This window comes from Corythoichthys intestinalis, chromosome 20 (genome assembly GCF_030265065.1).
Source record: "Corythoichthys intestinalis isolate RoL2023-P3 chromosome 20, ASM3026506v1, whole genome shotgun sequence".
NCBI classification, from domain to species: Eukaryota; Metazoa; Chordata; class Actinopteri; order Syngnathiformes; family Syngnathidae; genus Corythoichthys; species Corythoichthys intestinalis.
In genome coordinates, this window is record NC_080414.1 from 19239449 (window position 1) to 19258585 (window position 19137).

Consider the following 19137-nt stretch of genomic DNA (forward strand, 5'->3'; position numbering starts at 1 on the left):
ACACATATTCCCACAAAAAAGGCCAAACGTACCTATAAACTAAATTATGAATGTAATAAAGAAAATGAGCTCAAACAAAAACTTAGCTTATATTGGTCTTAACAGGGAGCAGCTGGATTCAACCATGTGAAATGAGGCAGTGTATCCACCCATATCAATAAAACTAAATGGAAACACTTTCAAAACAAACCATCACAACGTCAATTTAAATAAACGAATACTCGAAGCAGCAAAATTTATTTTGAATCTTTTTTCCTAATCGAATACTCGAGTTAATCGATTAATCGTTGCAGCACTAGACTCAAAGTGTAATGATTTTTTTTAAGGAGGTGCAGAGTAAAGTGGGCGCTGCAATTCTACTGAAATATTAAATGATGTGATGTCATGGGTTTGATAAAGACATATCTCAGAGTATATCAAGTTTGTGTTTTTTGTGTGTGCTAAACCAACGTGCTAAAGTGGGTGCGCCAACATTGTCATGATGTTAAGGGAGGTGTGCGGCTTAAAAAGCGTGGGAAAATCAACTCTTAAAGTATGTTTTGCTGTTATTTGAGTGCATTTCACTTGTGAAATCAAGCAAAGCAGATGCAGAAACTCCCTGAAAACGACATTTTTATTTTTCCACATTAATCTTCAAAACAGCACTCGCGCACCCTGAACGACACGAGCTGCTTATCGTGCGTACGGGCTGCACTTTCTCCATTTCCAAGGCAACGAGCGACTGCTTTTTCCCTCGGCACCGAACTTCGCGAGCGTTAAATCCAGTAGAGCGCCTCGTGGGAGGGGTGAGCGAGGGGTGCGCGGCGGGGGCTGTAGAGGGAGGTATCGTCTTCAAAGTGCCGCCTCATGATCCTTCGAGTGACGTCGGCGTTTTCTCACGCCGGGAGGTAAAGTCTGGAGCGTCACGCTCCCTGCGCCGCACTCACTTCATTAACGTTTAAATAGTCTTCAGGGAGAGCGCCTGCGTTTACCATAACACGCACACCTTTACACACCAACGCGCACCATAACTCACGTTAGTCAGCACCGGTCCAAACACACCAATTTTTCACACTGGTGAATATTTTTGAGTTTGTAAGTTGAGCTCGACACCAGACACCAGTGGCAGTTCTGCTAACAAACAGCAGGAGTTCTTTTTAAAAAAACAGGGGCGGATAAGGGGTGCGCACCAGAACTTTGTCATGCTGGTCGTCACACTGTCACTGGAGGGTATTTCTGATCACTGACGACACTGGAGCTTCCAGCTTGAGGCGGTGGACATGGAGACTGAAGGGGTCGGTACCCGCCTTGGGTGGGGTCCATAAAAGCGGGGGCCACTGGGTGCGCATAACCAATGTACTGCGGGTGCAGGAACTGCCCCTGGTGAGGCATGATCTGTGTGGCCTGCTGGCAGTTGAGAACGGAGAAGTTGGTGGGCATGTTAACGAAAACGCTAGCGTCGGGCGGCAGACAGCAAGAGGCCTGCGCCCGGACCATGGGGGTGGGTGCGGCGGGTCCCGGCCGGGGGTTAGCAGACGGGGCGGAGGAGCTTGATGAGGCGGCGGTGCTGGATTGGCGCGACGACGATCCCCTGGAGGTGCCGGACATCATGGGGATGGTTTCCAGGGGGCGACCGCTTCCGCCGCCCGATCCCGCCGATGGCTCCCGCTTGGGGCGCAGGCAGCGACAGCAACACATGGCCACAACCGAGCCTACTAGGATGAAGGCCACAAAGACGGAACCCACAATCAGGAAGGGGACGTAGATGGGGACTGTAGGGACACAAGGAGGGAATGTTAATCGGTGTCGATGTCTACCCACTCATGGCCTAGATCAAGGGTGTCCAAACTATTCCACATAGGGATGCAGTGGATGCTGGTTTTTGTTCCTCCCAATCGAGCTCAATTTATCAAATGAAGTTTCTGCTAAAACAAGCAGCACCTGACTGCAATCAACTCATTACACTTGTAAAGCACCCGATTGGTGAAAAGGTGTCGTCTTGTTTTGTTAGAACGAAATTCAGCACCCATTGCAGCCCTATGTGGAATAGTTTGGACACCCCTGGCCTAGATGCATTTTATTTAAAACCACAATGTTTTAAATAAGTACAGATAAAACCTGACAGTTTTCCACAAAACTGTATTGTACAACAAAAAAAGCAGAAAAGGCAATATTTTGTCGTTCACCTGACCTGAATCAAGTGAGCATCCATTTCTCTTGCTGAAGATGGCGAAGGGCAAATATGTTTTTTTTTTTGCCCTTGTTGACATCTCGCGAATATTAGGCTAATTTTTACTCCAAGTGTTTTGCCGGATCCTGAATTGCACGTCAAAAGCAAACGACACAATTTTGGTCATTCATCTGACCTGAATACAATTGAGCATGCGTTTCTCTTCCTGAAGGCAAAATGTTTTTTTCACTGGTTGGAATGACATCTTGCTTACGTTAGGCTATTTGAACATGCATCATTTGCTTTTGCAAAGAAGTTAAATCCTTCACTGCCATTGACAGTGATAGACGCCCAATTCATTTGAACTGGCTGAGAGCCCCTTTGAGTTAAAATGGATTAAACCTCTAACACCGTCAGTGGCCCTGAACATTATCATTAACTGCCAGCCTTCCCAATTAAGATGGAAAATATTCAAATAAAATAATCTGACCTTCACTGCCATTGACAAGTAGGCTTGTCAATAACATTTTTCCGCAGGAGGAATGATGGTGGGCGTTCTGGTACCGCAATACTATCACTTTCAAGTTTGAAAACAATTTTACTGCCAGCACATGGCAGCGTCGCCCAGTTTGTAAATCTGCATTTTCTGTGCGAAACGGCTTAATTTTTTAAAAAAATGACCTATGTTCAACTGCTTGGTAGTAAAGAACAGAAATGTTTAGACTCCCTTTTTTTTCCCGAGAGAGAGAGAGCCTAGTACTGTATTTCATTTGGTAAACTCAATGTATACAAAGTGGTACCTTTACGTACGAATTTAATTCGTTCCAGGACCTGGTTTGTAAGTCGAAATGGTCATGTCAAGCGGGATTTTCCCATATGAATACATTATAATTCGATTAATTTGTTCCAAGTGTTCAATCCCGGGCTTCGGCCGTCCTATGTGGAGTTTGCATGTTCTCCCGGGAACTCCAGTTTCCCCCCACATCCCAAAAACATGCACGGTAGGCTGATCGAACACTCTAAAATGTCCTGGTATGAGTGTGTATGTGCAAATAGTTGTTCGTCTCCTTGTGCCCTGTGATTGTCTGGCAACCGATTCAGGGCGTACCCCGCCTACTGCCCATAGTTAGCTGGGATTGGCTCCAGCACCCCCGTGACCCTTGTGAGGATAAGCGGCTTGGAAAATGAATGAATAATTTGTTCCAGAGCCCACAAACCTATGCTAAATACTTAATAAATACTGCAAGTACAATTACTAATAGCAATTACACATATCAAAACAAACATTCAATATACAAATCAGAATAATACTAATATAATAGCGGTAATAACAATAATACATTAATGTAATGAATCGGGTTCTAATGTGGCATTTGTGTTTTGCATGCTGTTCCTGAACGCACCGTGTGACTCTGAGAGTAAGAGAGGTGCGGAAGAGTGGGAAGTTTTTACTTTCAGTTTTCATGTTCTGTTGTTGTTGACTAGCCACTTCATTCACACGCACACCACGCTCATATTTTTCTATCATTTCCTTCTTAATTTCAATGGTAAGCGTCACCTTTTTCTTTTTTTTCACCACCTGCACTAACCTTCTTAGGGCCCATCTTGATTTCTCACACAAGAAAATCCACTCTGCATCTGTCTTGTAGGAAAACAATGAAATTGTGACGCTTTCATAAATCTTCATATTTCGAGCATGTCGGGTCAAATGGCGAGTCAAATTTTACGTCGGATGTCGAAAGGATCTTATGTCGAGGTACCATTGTATGATAATAATAATAATAATACACAATATTCTATGAGTCTTGGAAAATCTGAGAAACTGCTCAATAATGAAGCCATTACAGGGGCCAAAATTTGTGAAACTCATCATTAGACTTGACTCATGAGTCCCATAGCACATTTAACTCCAGACATGGAAAGGTGAGAGCTGATTGGCTGAGACAAGAACACAAAAAGCTGTCTGGACCTTTCCCTGTTCTGAGCGAAAGGTGCGCCGGGATTTGCTTCCCAGGGAGCCCGAGCTTCTCATTAGCACTTCTGCACTTTGTTTTGATCTCGTCTAATCCTAGGCGCCCCGCTGTCCCCCCCTTTGGCCCCTCCTAGAGTGTGTGAACATGTGTTTAGGTCGTTTATAGTTGTGTCCAACTACACACAGTCAAAAACAAAGCTTTTGGATAGTGAAATGTAACTTAATGAAGTGGCCAGTGAGTGTAAATCAGGTATTTGTGTGTTTGGAGGAGAGGAGGGGGGACATTCTTGAGCCGGTTATTCCTGGCCGAACTTTGCAGCGCTTGGCTTGCGCTTTAAAGAAAAGAAGGCATTCAGCATCGAATGATTTAATGAAAATCAAAGAAGCGAGCCCGTCTCGTCTGGCTGACTTTTCGCTTCCAAAGAGCAACTGTTGACGAGGCCTAGGGTAAATAAACGCAGCGTCCGTTAAAATGGATGTCTGAGAGGAGGGTGCACATGGGAAATTGAGATGTCACTACCAGCAGATTTAAGCTTCAAACTACAGAAAGACAAGGATTTCAGATGACAATTTTGGTCAATATTTGGTGGGTTTAAAAAAGTATATATAAATAAATGAATACAATTATATTTTAGGGTTTTATTTTCCATGCCGTTTTTTTATTTTTTTTTTTCACTTTTGCATATACAGTGGTACCTCGACACACGATCTTTTCGACATCCGACGTAAAATTTGACTCACCATTTGTCTCTACATCCGATGATATGTTCGAAATACGTCGATTTATGACAGCGCCGCAGTTTCTTTGTTTTTCCGCAAGACGGACGCACGGCGGATTTTCTTGTGAGAGAAATCAACATGGATTCCAAAAAGTTAGTACAGGTGGTGAAAAAAAAGGAAAAATGTGACAGCTAACCATTTAAATGGAGATGGAAATGATAGACCAATATGAGCGTCCGTGGACTGGCTCAACAATACGGCCATAGAATGTCGACGATCTCGACGATCCTCCTCCAACCTCCGTTTGCCAGTCTTTATAAGTTAAGGTGACAATTATTATTGTTGTAACATCGGCATGGAAGTCGACAGTTCATTTGCTCCCAAAAACGTATAAATACGTTCTATTTTTAATATTTTCAGTGTCCCAAATCTTTTACGTTTAAGAGGCATAAGAGACATCTCTGGGTTCTGATTCAACTGAAATCCAAACCACAAAGCTGAAAAACCATTTTAAAGCAATAAAACTGGCCACTGGAGGGCAGTAGCGCATTTGGTAAGACCCGCAACCCGATTCAACGGCCGGGCCACACGGCCGGGGGGCCGGAGGAAGATGCCAGGCGGCGGACGACCGAGCAGAACAACCGAGAGGACGCCCGGCACTGGATGACCAAGCAGAACGACCGGAACCACCAGTGCAGCGGACGATGTTGTTGAGTCTGTGCTGCTCGCTGAGCAGACCCCGCAGAGACTCAAAAAAATTCATAAGGGAAAATTTACATTGCTGTCGCGGCCACAACAGCGTCATCTCAGTTAGTTATGTGTAAATAAATTGTTACTTTGCGATCAAAAGCTCTATTTGTCTTGTTGTTTATGTTATTTTGTAGAAGGAAAATATTATTCAGATGTTTGGGATGTAACTAAAGCAAAAAATAGCTGTTAAAGTCAAAGTTGTGTTTGAAATGTATGCTTTCACAAAATGCTCAATTTCTCAGTTTTTCATCAGAAATTGGAAAATTTCTCCAACTAAGCTATTTTCTAATGCTGATTTCTAAAGAATGGAAAAAGATATGAACTTTTTGAACCTGCTGAATCTTTCTTTTGGTGGGTTCTATGTTTATATAGCAATAGAACAAAATTTTCTGTGGGCCTTGCAAAATCAGTCAAAATCCAGTAAAACGGCCGGGAGCGAAGGGCCTTGCTCCGGTGAAAATGGCCAGGAGAGAATGAGTTAATTATTTATTTCAGAACTTCTGCAACACAACACCGCCTACTGTCCACCGCAGTTCACGCAAACAACAATAGGACATTAAAAGTGAAACTAAAATATCTGCAGCACTCACTGTTTCACTGACATGTCTGTCACGCAGGGCGTTCAGGTATAACACGATAAACACATCCGCTACATTAGAACTCGATTCGTTACATTATTAAAGGAATTATTATTATATTTCGATTTTTATTGATAATTTATTTGTTTTGCTATGTGTAATTGACATTTGTAATGGTACCAGCAGTATTAAGGATTTAGTGTCAGTTTTCGGGCCGTGGAACGAATTAATGGGCTCCTGCTCGACCTACGACCATTTCGACTTACAAAGAATTAACTTTGTATGTAGAGGTACCAGTGTAATTTGTGTATGTTATGTAAAGCGTCTTTGAGTGTCCAAAAAAGCGCTATACAAGTTTGATGTATTATTATTATTATTAATTTTGTATTTTCCCATCCAATAGTTTTACATTGAATATTTTTTAAAATCAGTTTTCCCTGATTGCGCCAACCACGTTAGTATTTTTCAAATATTTTTCTACCTTTTAGCTAGTATTTTGAACTGTTGTTGTTGTGTTTTTTTTAAAATAGCTTTCCAGCTGTTTGGTTTTTAAATATCGTTGCTTTTCAATGTAATTTCCTTCATATTTTTTTATTTTCTTTGTATTCGGGTTGTATTTATTTTGTCTTTACAGCCAATATTTCCATTCTAGTATTTTTCCTGTAACATTTTGTGTATTTGTGTTAAATAGGCTTCTATTTTAGATGTTTCTATGTTTATAGATTTGTTTATTGATTGACATTTGTTAATTATTAGTTTTTTTATTTTATATATTTATTTCAATTAATAAAATAATTTGTTTTTTTGATAGTTTGTCAACATTTATTATTTTTTTCATTTAATACACATGTATAATGTATTTCTCATCAATATTTTTTGTGATATGTCCAATATTATTTGCAGGATTGTATTAGGTAATTTTTTTTTTCATCTAATTTTTTTTGTCTTTGTACTTTTGATCTGATATTGTCATGTAATACTGATTCTTTTGGGCTTTGGCATGACGACATTTAGCAATATTAGCTTTCCATTCTCCAAAAGTGAAACACTAAAAGTAGCATTATGTCCCAAGCAATTTTCTTGCATTTTATCGCAACCCCTCGCGGGTCAGCAGTTATTTTCCATTTCAAGGATGCGTTCCGGATCGTAACCGTACGCCAAACGGGTAGAACCAGGCGACCGGCTCCAGTTTCCTTTTGTCTGTGGGCGCTTTTCTTTCAATGCTCATCAAAAGCATGAGAGTATTAGCAGAGATTACAGCAGGAGAGGCTTCGTGCTTAAAAAGTAGAAGGGTTTGCGTGAAGGAGACTAGGAGGGCAGGTGACACCGAAGCCAGAAGCTAGGTGTCAACTTCTAACATATCTCACACGACACCTCCCTCCCTCCCTCCCTCCCAATAAACAGCTTCTCACAGGAAAAGTCTGTTATGGCTACACATACAGGGCCAACGTCCCTTGGGCATAAGGGAGGTTGCTACCCTCTTTTCTTGTACTTATAAGGACGTCCAGGGCCCTGCTTTAACTCCTCTCAGCATAAGTGGCGTCTCCCACAATCATATTCTATAGCGGGATTTCATATTGCTTTCAGTAGTTTGTACTCGACAGTTAAAATCGTTGACCGCAATGGAGTATATTCATAAATTATGTTTTTGAACTGGTTGCAAACGATTGCTATGTTAACACGTGGCCAGTAATCACATTTTAACAGTAACCAGGTTATGCCAGGACATGTAAACTCGTTTAAAACCCCGAATATGCTCGAATATCGGTTATACGGCGGAAAACACAGACAAGACTGAAAAAGCAAGTTTCTGCTCTTGCACCCCTCTTTAAAATAAACAGCTGTATTTTAAGCCAAAAGAACTGTTGTGTTTGATAGAACAATATGTCTATGTGCTGTAATAGCAGATTCATGGTGAATTAAGCCCCTGAACTATTTTTAATTTGTCCGTTTTACCCTGGAAACCCCCGTTTACAGACGTCACGCAACCGCTTTTGTTTCAGCCTAGCCATAAAAAGAAGGTAGGTAATCGTATTTATTATTCGAAATGTTTGTCATTTTTAGCTTTGAATCATTAATTAATGTCTAATATTTAGCTAAAAAAAAAGAAAAAAACTTTTAAAAATTATTCACTCGCAAATTTTTTCTAACTTTTAAACAAATGATGTCACAATGAAAAAATTGCCGTCAGTAAAAAAGTCACGGATATCTACCTAATTATCGCTTAATTGTATTTTTTTTCGTTACTGTCGCATTTTGCCCAATATTTTGGATGATAAATATTCGATCCAGACAAAGAAAAATTAAAAAATAACATTTAAAAGGGTAAATATATGAAAAACAAAATCTCGACCACCCCTTGTTGTCTGCGATTTCTGCGTCGTTACTCTTGTTATATCACCATGTTTCACCCATAAAATCGCCAAAATGTCGGGCTGTGGCCATTCACAGCTGTGTCTTGACACTCGGTATACATGCTACATGGAGTTTTTGGATTAAAACAAGGTAAGTATGCGATAATATCTCGTTAAAATCGTGGCATCTTTAATTCTGCTCTCGCGTGCTCTGGCCTCCAGGGTTTTTCTGTTTAAGAAAAATTTTGGGGGGAAAAAAATCAAAATTTTTCTTCCCTCAGAAAATTGAGATTTTAAGCTTCCCAATGATGTATCACTCATGCAATTCAGACCATTTTGAAAGTTGGCCAAATTGGGGTCTCCGAGCGGAACAATTCACCTGAGTGTTTTCCCCCATATACAAAATATCGGTACAGCCTAGCAGCTGCGCATGCTGTTTTCGCAAGGAGAGGACCCATCTTTTGGGTCGAGGAAGTTGTTGTTGCTAGCCATGTACATAGACATCATCATTATTGGCGGATCAGCTCGGCCATGCACTGCGCAACTCTTTCAAGCAGGGGGCCGCCCACATCAAGAGGAGCTATTCACAAACACGCACGCAGCGAACTAGCGGTGGATTTCGGTTCAAAAAGTATGAAAGCTGTTCCACATACAAACAGGAAGGATTGTCTCTGGTGTGATTTGTTCAAGGATTCAAGGTAATTATTATATTTTTCGTACCATGCCTGCATTTTGAAACGTGGGGGAAAAAATTGCCGCTAAAGCTTCGGCATCATAGTTCGGAATATTGACGTAAGATAAATGCTACCTCCACGTTTTTTGCTTATAACCAAGAATCAAGACTGTTTTACATCCATATCTATAAAGAATTCAGGGATTTAAGCATTTATTCACAACAATTTCAACATAAAAAACACTTTGTTGTGGTAAGGTGGCGCCACAGTGAGCTTTTCACATTCAAAATACAGTGGGGCAAATATGTATTTAATCAACCACTAATTGTGCAAGTTCTCCCTCTTGAAAATATTAGAGGCCTGTAATTGTCAACATGGGTAAACCTCAACCATGAGAGACAGAACCTGGGGGGGAAAAAATCACATTGTCTGATTTTTAAAGAATTTATTTCCAAATCATGGTGGAAAATAAGTATTTGGTCAATACCAAAAGCTCATCTCAATACTTTGTTATGTACCCTTTGTTGGCAATAACGGAGGCCAAACGTTTTCTGTAACTCTTCACAAGCTTTTCCCCACTGTTGCTGGTATTTTGGCCCATTCCTCCATGCAGATCTCCTCTAGAGCAGTGAGGTTTTGGGGCTGTCGTTGGGCAACACGGACATTCAACTCCCTCCTCACTCCGTGGCGTCAAAATGATAATAAGAACGGTGAGCAAAAATCCACTCGGTCAGCTTTGACAGCCTCGCCAATAATGCAGGCCCCCTATTTATCGGCCCCGTGTCTCGTGTCCCGTCAATTACATTATGAAGTCTATGCCGTGTATTAGGCGAAAAACAACGCAAAATGAATTTGGAATAAGAAAACAAAACTCAAAACTTTATTGGTGTGGTGAAAGACTTGAACATTAAGTCTATTATTGGTGGTAGAATGTATCGGGATACCACGATTCAATTTTACGGGTTTGTCGGAATACGGAAAAGACATGATTTACATTATCATGTTAGGTCGCGAAAAGAAAATATCAATTCATTTGTAATCCTGCATACTTGCACATATAAACAGATGATTTTGAAATTCTAAACATACATTAGAATTTGACCTTAATTAATCTGAATAATAGCTGCATGTAAACGTAGCTTACGCTACTGTCTCACAGTTGCTATCGAATGGCAGCGAAGTATTCTTTTCAAAATGTCATAACAAGGTTATTAACGAACTGTTTGCAGTTGACTGCAATAGATGTCTGATATAGTTCAATTGTCAATACTTCATGAAAAATTGGTGCCACAAACCTGCTGAGAGCGGTATTGCAGTTAGCGCCTAACGTGAAAGCTGCTCAAAAAGGCAATTTAAGGGTATTTTTACTCAATACTTACGCTGGATGTGCCCACAAAAGCATCCTCAAACACAACTTTTAGACTCAAACCATCAAGTGAAAGTTTCTGAGGTAAGAGTTTACCTTCACTGGCATTGAAATCATCCTTGGAATATCAATCTGAACACTTAAAGCCAACGGATTTTTCAAATCTGAATGGTTTCAGGTTTACTAACCACCTACAGATGCCTGAACAACAAAGGACATTTTCCACCATTTTATAAGGTTAAAATTCACGTGACAGCTGATAAATGTAGTCCATTAAAAGGCACACTAAGTCTTTCCCAATGTGGGACATCCAAACAAATGGTTTGTATTGTATCGCCAGTTTCACACCTGCCACTAGCACGTTGGGCTAACATTCAAGTCCAGGCTGCCACGTGTTTCCTCACGGCGGAGTACATTAATAACGTCCTGCCTGTTAGTCATCAAAGCCGCTTGGTGTATTCCTTGCCTTGAGTGATTAATAGCCTGTAAAGCGCAGGAAAATGGATCAAATGCAACCGATCCTTGTACGAGGTGAAGCGGAGAGGAAAAAATGTAAGATTGGCCGGGAGCCAGCGGAGGAAATGTATACGGCAGTTCCTGCAATGATCACAAATGAGGGTTGGATTAAAAAAATAAAAAACTGCAAATCTGGACAACCAGGATGCTCTGCTTCTTGTCTTCTGCTTTCTCGCTATACATAGTGATTAATCGACTATTCTTCAACTGTCAGTGAATTAATCAAACTGTTTTGATTATTGACTAAAAACTTTTTTGGGTCAATTAAATGTCTTTAAATAGATTTTTCAAAATTGTATATATCATTTTTTTTTTTTAAAGTGATTTTTTTTTGTCTGCCTTTTTAAGAAATGTAATTTGCAGAAAACACTCAGGTGACTTGAAGTTTCGCTCTGAGACCCCCAATTTGGCCGAATTTCAAAATTGTCCTATATGCATTTGTGATACATCATTGGAAAGATTAAAATTTCAATTTTCTGGGGGAAGAAATTTTTTGAACAGGAGGGCATTTAAAAAAAAAAAAAAACATGAGAAAACATAATTAAGGACGCCATGATTTTAACGAGATATTATGGCATTCTTACCTCTTTTCGATCCAAAAACTCCATGTACAGTGCCTTGCAAAAGTATTCGGCCCCCTTGAACCTTGCAACCTTTCGCCACATTTCAGGCTTCAAACATAAAGATATAAAATTTTAATTTTTTGTCAAGAATCAACAACAAGTGGGACACAATCGTGAAGTGGAACAAAATTTATTGGATAATTTAAACTTTTTTAACAAATAAAAAACTGAAAAGTGGGGTGTGCAATATTATTCGGCCCCCTTGCATTAATACTTTGTAGCGCCACCTTTTGCTCCAATTACAGCTGCAAGTCGCTTGGGGTATGTTTCTATCAGTTTTGCACATCGAGAGACTGACATTCTTGCCCATTCTTCCTTGCAAAACAGCTCGAGCTCAGTGAGGTTGGATGGAGAGTGTTTGTGAACAGCAGTCTTCACCTCTTTCCACAGATTCTCGATTGGATTCAGGTCTGGACTTTGACTTGGCCATTCTAAAACCTGGGTACGTTTACTTTTTAAACCATTCCATTGTAGATTTGGCTTTATGCTTTGGATCATTGTCCTGTTGGAAGATAAATCTCCGTCCCAGTCTCAGGTCTTGTGCAGATAGCAACAGGTTTTCTTCCAGAATGTTCCTGTATTTGGCTGCATCCATCTTCCCGTCAATTTTAACCATCTTCCCTGTCCCTGCTGAAGAAAAGCAGGCCCAAACCATGATGCTGCCACCACCATGTTTGACAGTGGGGATGGTGTGTTCAGGGTGATGAGCTGTGTTGCTTTTACGCCAAACATATCGTTTTGCATTGTGGCCAAAAAGTTCAATTTTGGTTTCATCTGACCAGAGCACCTTCTTCTACATGTTTGGTGTGTCTTCCAGGTGGCTTGTGGCAAACTTTAAACGATAACTTTTTATGGATATCTTTGAGAAATGGCTTTCTTCTTGCCACTCTTCCATAAAGGCCAGATTTGTGCAGTGTACGACTGATTGTTGTCCTATGGACAGACTCTCCCACCTCAGCTGTAGATCTCTGCAGTTCATCCAGAGTGATCATGGGCCTCTTGGCTGCATCTCTGATCAGTTTTCTCCTTGTTTGAGAAGAAAGTTTGGAAGGACGGCCGGGTCTTGGTAGATTTGCAGTGGTCCGATGCTCCTTCCATTTCAATATGATGGCTTGCACAGTGCTCCTTGAGATGTTTAAAGCTTGGGAAATCTTTTTGTATCCAAATCCGGCTTTAAACTTCTCCACAACAGTATCTCGGACCTGCCTGGTGTGTTCTTTGGTTTTCATAATGCTCTCTGCACTTTCAACAGAACCCTGAGACTATCACAGAGCAGGTGCATTTATACGGAGACTTGATTACACACAGGTGGATTCTATTTATCATCATCGGTCATTTAGGACAACATTGGATCATTCAGAGATCCTCACTGAACTTCTGGAGTGAGTTTGCTGCACTGAAAGTAAAGGGGCCGAATAATATTGCACGCCCCACTTTTCAGTTTTTTATTTGTTAAAAAAGTTTAAATTATCCAATAAATGTTGTTCCACTTCATGATTGTGTCCCACTTGTTGTTGATTCTTGACAAAAAAATTAAATTTCATATCTTTATGTTTGAAACCTGAAATGTGGCGAAAGGTTGCAAAATTCAAGGGGGCCGAATACTTTTGCAAGGCACTGTAACATGTTCGTATCACCGAGTGTCAAGACACAGTTGTGAATGGCCACAGCTGGACTTTGGGGGGATTTTATTGGTGAAACATGGTAATATAACAAGGATCGCGATGCAGAAATCGCAGACATCATGGAGTGGTCGAGATTTTCTTTTTCTTATATTTATCCTTTTAAACGTTTTTGGTTTTTTTCAATTTTTCTTTGTTTGGATCGATTATTTATCATCTAACATCGGGGAAAATGCGACAGTAACAAAAAAATACAATTAAGTGATAGTTATGAGGTAGATATCCGTGATTTATTTACAGACACTATTTTTTTCATTGTGACATAATTTGTTTAACAGTTTAAAATATGCAGGTCAATAAATTTTTTAACTAAATATTAGACATCAACTAATGATTGGAAGCTAAAAATGACAGACATTTCGAATAATAAATATAATTATTTACCTTATAGCTGGGTTGAAACGAAAGCGGTTGCGCTACGTCTGTAAATGGGGGTCTCCAGGGTAAAACGGACAAATTAAAAATAGTTTGGAGGCTTAATGTCCCATGAATCTGCTATGGCAGCATATATACACAATGTTCTATCAAACACAACCGTTCTTTTGGCTTAAAATACAGCAGTTTATTTTAAAGGGTAGTGCAAGAGCAGAAACTGCTTTTTCAGCCTTGTCTTTATTTTCCGCCATATACTAGTATATACTTGTTTTACGTGTTTACAACAATTGTTAAGTTTTAACGGATAAAATAACTGTCATGTAATTTTAAAAAAATTTTTGCTCATCATAAAATGTCAAATATAGACAATTTTCCGTGGTACTCGCGATTTCCGTTTTACACTTTCTCTAATGAAAACAACAGTGGAGCTGGAGTGGCATTACTAATCAAAATCCCTCAAAAAGACAATTTGGAAATGCTGCATCTATCTGCCATCTTCACAACATGAAGAAATGGCCAAGAGTCGCCACAACCAAAATAGTTTTGTATTTTATTCCTTTATTGGCAGTGGATGGAAATGCAATCACGGACCTGGAAAGCTCTGAAGCTTCCAGTTGAATGCGTCCTAATACATGAATATAGGAATTTTGTGTCCATGAAGGCAAATGAGGAACCAAGACAGTGCCACCCCAAAGAAATAACAGGTACAAATATGTTCAATTTGACTATAAATCTGTGTTGCGTCACCACTGAGACATCATTCTACTACAAGTCATAAATGGGCTTTTTACCCTAAATGCATAAATTGAAGTGTTACAGGTTTTTTGTAGATATTTTTTTGACCCGCAGCAGCCACTGTAAGTAATTGAAAAAGATGCCAATATTGTGGAGGTGGGAAACATACCACTAATTTTGCTACTGAAAGTCCGACCTGCATCAACGTTCGCATAACATTAAACGGTGTGAACTTGCTAACCTGCAAAACTCGAGTAGGAAGCTACTTAGAGATAAGTGTCCTTCTGTTTGTGTTTTCTACTGTTAACGTTAATTAAACTGAGATATGTAGTGAACTCTTCTGGAAACTATAGAACTAGAAAGACGTCAGCAAGAAGCTGCTTAGAGAGAGACGAGTGCTGGGTAAACTTATTTGTAACTAACACAACACAACATACACGAAAGAGAATCATAATTAACTATGTACATTAAAAAAATGTTTTTGGGGATGACGCGAGCTACCCACACTAGTGTTGCGATCGACTGGTCGATTCTGATTGACATAATCAGCACCTCTGATTTAGCATATCAATTAATTAGGCTCATATTCGTGAGAAATGTAGCCCTTCCAACACTCTAAAAAATGATTCATGAGGCTAGTTGGTATGACTTGAAAACATGAGTTTTTTCAACATAAAAATGACTTTTTTTTACTATTCATTGTTTTATTAAGTTGGTAACTTCTTTTATGGAGTTAATCAAAATTAAATATTAAGAAAGACGTATTAACTTAAAAGTATATTGTTATTGAATAAGCTTTTCTGCTTTCACGTAACAAAGGGAAAGATTAAGTGAGTGAAATTCAATTTCTTTTCCATTATTAAGTTGGTGCAACTTCCTAAATTCCCATCATATGTGCATATTACCACGGGAAAAGAATTGGCCATTTTCTGCCTTACAATATTTGCAGTCAGAAAGAAAATGAAAACAGATTTCATTACCATGCATCAAGCAGCATACTCAAAAAATTACAAAAATGTTTACAACTTTTAAATAAATTATCTTAAAACAGAAGTTACTTTTCAATCACCCTATATTGTTTGTACATTTGCAAACATTTTGTTGTACACTTGTTTTGCACTGTGTGTTGTTGTGCCATATCTGTGTATCCAAGTACTGGAAGTACACTTTTCGTTTATACCTGCACCTGAAGTGAACTGTTGACAATGTTTCAGATGTTTATATTGGTTTTGCTCTGCACTTTCATTTTGTCCATTGTTTTGAGTTTTGAAATATATATTTTTTTCCAAATAGAACTGGAGTTGCCATGTCCAATTTATTTTAGAAAAACAAGTTACTCTTAGGCGGCACGGTGGCTGAGTGGTTAGCACGTCTGCCTCACAGTTCTGAGATCAAGGGTTCAATCCCAGGCTTCGGCCTTCCTGTGTGGAGTTTGCATGTTCTCCCTGTGCCTGCGTGGGTTTCCTCCCACATCCCAAAAACATGCATGGTAGGCTGATTGAGCACTCTAAATTGTCCGTAGGTATGAGTGTGCCTGAATGGTTGTATGTCTCCTTGTGCCCTGCGATTGGCAACCAGTTCAGGGTGTCCCCTGCCTACTGCCCATAGTTAGCTGAGATCGTCTCCAGCACCTCCGCGACCCTCGTGAGGAAAAAGCGGCATGGAAAGGGAATGAGTTGCATGGAAAGGGAATGAGTTGCTCTTACTCTTACTCAATAAATTTAAGTACCATTTTGCATCAACTTTTGAGTTGAGAAATTAAAATGAAGGAGTTATAGCAACCTAAATGAAGTAGTTTTATTTCTTATTAATGCTATAAAAATTGAGTTGGTTCTACACAATAAAGCTTGTGGAGGACAATAAATAATGATGGTTCAACTTACTAATTGAGTTAGTCCAGTTAGAAAATTTATAAGGGAAGTACTCAATCATTGCTTAGTTGAATTTACTTAAAAAATTAAATGCAAATTGTTACAACAATTTTTTTTAAGTAGAGCCAGTGGATTTTTTTTTAGAGTGAAGGAAAAAGTCTATATGAAGGTTATGCTGTTACAATACAGTATGTCGTCTCTACCAATGTTGAGACCAAACCCACAACCTTGATGGACATATATCGAGACTACGTGCATCCTACCTTAATTATGGAAGGCTCGATTTATGCTCCACCTTTATTAATATTTTTCCAATAATTTTATAAGTTTTGATTCATTGACCTATTTTGCACATGCACCAATTGTGTTAAATAAAACAAAAAATGGAATCTTGTTGTCCAATTGCGATTAATATCTGCAATAAAAAGAATGACATACTATTTGTGTTTATATGTACATGTGCGATGAGCTCATAATACCGTATCTATAACTTAACCAGATAAAAATTACAGCAATTATAGTATTTTCTTGTAACAACCCTTCTGCATCTGGCAACGGTAATATTATTTGTAATTTCGCCTCATTTTGGTCACTCAAGTGGCCGGCGTATCAGTCTACACCCCATGTTAACACAGGCTGCACAGATTGTTAGACATTTGTCCATTAACATCAACAAAGGGATAAGAAAAAACATGCATTGTTTTCGGTGGATTCTTTATGTTAAAGTTGCTATCGAAATCCTTAATCTGCTGCTGGTTTCAATTTAAGGTGAATGTCGAGGTAGATCAACACTCGTGCTTTGAAGCTGGACGCTGTTGAAAACATTACACTTCCAAGCATATACTATATATAGGCGCTTCCAGGAGTTCACACAACAAGGCAGAGCACAGAAAGTCCTGGAGTCTTATTTACGTCGTGCTAAATCCATTTTTGGAGATTCTGTGGGTTCCTCTGGTTTGATTTGGCAGTTCGAAACTTTGTCTACTTCAACCGCAATTAATGGTGTTCTGTCTAAACCGGAAGGCCGTAGCAGAAAATGTCTGAGATGGCGCCGCCCAATTTTTGCTAAGAAACTTGTCTATTATCCCTTCAGAATTTTCCCCCCATAATTCAACTTTATTCCTCTTTTTTCATTTGTTTTCCTTCTAACATGATTATAATTTCTCATGTACATTTTTGACTTTATTAAAAAAAAAACATTAAAATTGTGTCTATGCTGTGTGTTACAACTTTAGGAGTACAACCTCTCGTTTTAGATCAAGTAGGCTTACTACCCCACGCCAATATTTTAATGTTGCTCCTTAAAGTTGTGCTTGGAACGTCTGTTAGAATGCTAATTAAATTTTAAGAAATGTGTATCGGTGTATATAATATACCCCAAGACAAATGAATCCGCATTCACCGTCTAATGTTGACATAACTTGATTTAAACAATGCTAGCTGTAGTCTGAAATCCCTGGAAAGCACATGGGTTTCAAACTGAAAGTTGTTTTGACAACGTGTGTATATTTTAATGGGCAGAAATGTCAGCACCTTCTGAATGAAGTCCAACTGGACGCTTCAACTGTCTACAATCCTCTTCAAGTCCCGACTTGATTCTGCCAAACTCTATTCTATTTTTAAAAGAGCACTTTAGGACCATTTGGGAGCCCCACGTTGCAAAGCTGTTTTTTTTTCTCTCTCCTTGCTGTCTGCCGTGCAGCTGTTGCTGCCAACCTGCAGGCAGCTGATGCGCCTCTCAACAAGGACATAGTGTAACTGTGTAATCGCACACGATCCAATCGCAAAACCTCGTGAGAGTTAGTACAATCTCACTTCCTATGTATTTCTATACAACAAGGCCAGCTGGCTTTTCAAATCATGAAGTGATTATTCCTCTGCGAATCTTAGATTTCCGCACAATTTAACTGTTGTTTAACTTTTTGGACTTTTTATGATGCGCCACAGGAGGCAAGAGTGAAAAAGTTCCACGAAAAGTACCTGAAAAACGTTTTGACTATTTATAACTCAATGAACGAATATTCATTCGCCCCTCCCAGTGAAAATGAATGGAACGTCCATCGCTGTCAGTGGCAGCCATTGAGTTAAAAGTGCATTTAAGTTACAGGGGGTGCACTAGTTAAAGGAAGGAAGGGTAGCCAAAAAATTTTACTCGGTACCGTTACCTCAAAATAATATTACTCAAGTATAAGTAGTCATCCAAAAAATATACCGTAATGTCTGGACTATAAGGCGCACCTGACTATAAGCCGCCACCCACCAAATTTGAAACAAAAACTGCATTTGTTCATAGACAAGCCACACTGGACTATAAGCCACAGCTGTCCTCACTGTAGTATGGGATAGTTACACATAAAGATATAAACCGGTAACACTTAATTTGACAGCAGCATCATAAGAATGTCATAAGACCAAATGAACCATCATTGCATCAAGAAGCTTCATTTGGCCTTCATTGGTCTCGCTTCATTTGGCCATCACTGTTCTCTTGGGGGAGACCGTCAACCTTTGCTGCCACCCGCTGTCAATACTGTTGTCGTCCAGCATGCCTCCTATCATGCATTGCAGCGCTACCGATGTAAATAACAATCAAAATTCATGTTCTTTGATAATTATTTCTTCAGTTACTGCTCCAGTTGTTTCATTAATTGCTAGTTATGGTATATAGTAGCACTGTATTTGACAGTGGTGCTATAAGACTGTAATAAGACCATCATCATACTTATGACAGGTGTCATTTTGTGCCAGCCGTCAAATTATATCACTTATGAA

The 19137-nt window shown here is 39.5% G+C and overlaps 1 protein-coding gene across 1 annotated transcript in view; it reads right to left on the bottom strand.

Annotated features, from left to right (window-relative positions):
• LOC130908574 (protein shisa-2) overlaps window positions 1-19137 on the bottom strand; it is a 25369-nt gene continuing 6232 nt past the window's right edge. The window contains exon 3 of the mRNA XM_057824141.1: window positions 1-1751. Coding sequence (XP_057680124.1) covers window positions 1192-1751 — 560 coding nt within the window. The 3' untranslated portion in view covers window positions 1-1191. The remainder of the gene's footprint in view (window positions 1752-19137) is intronic.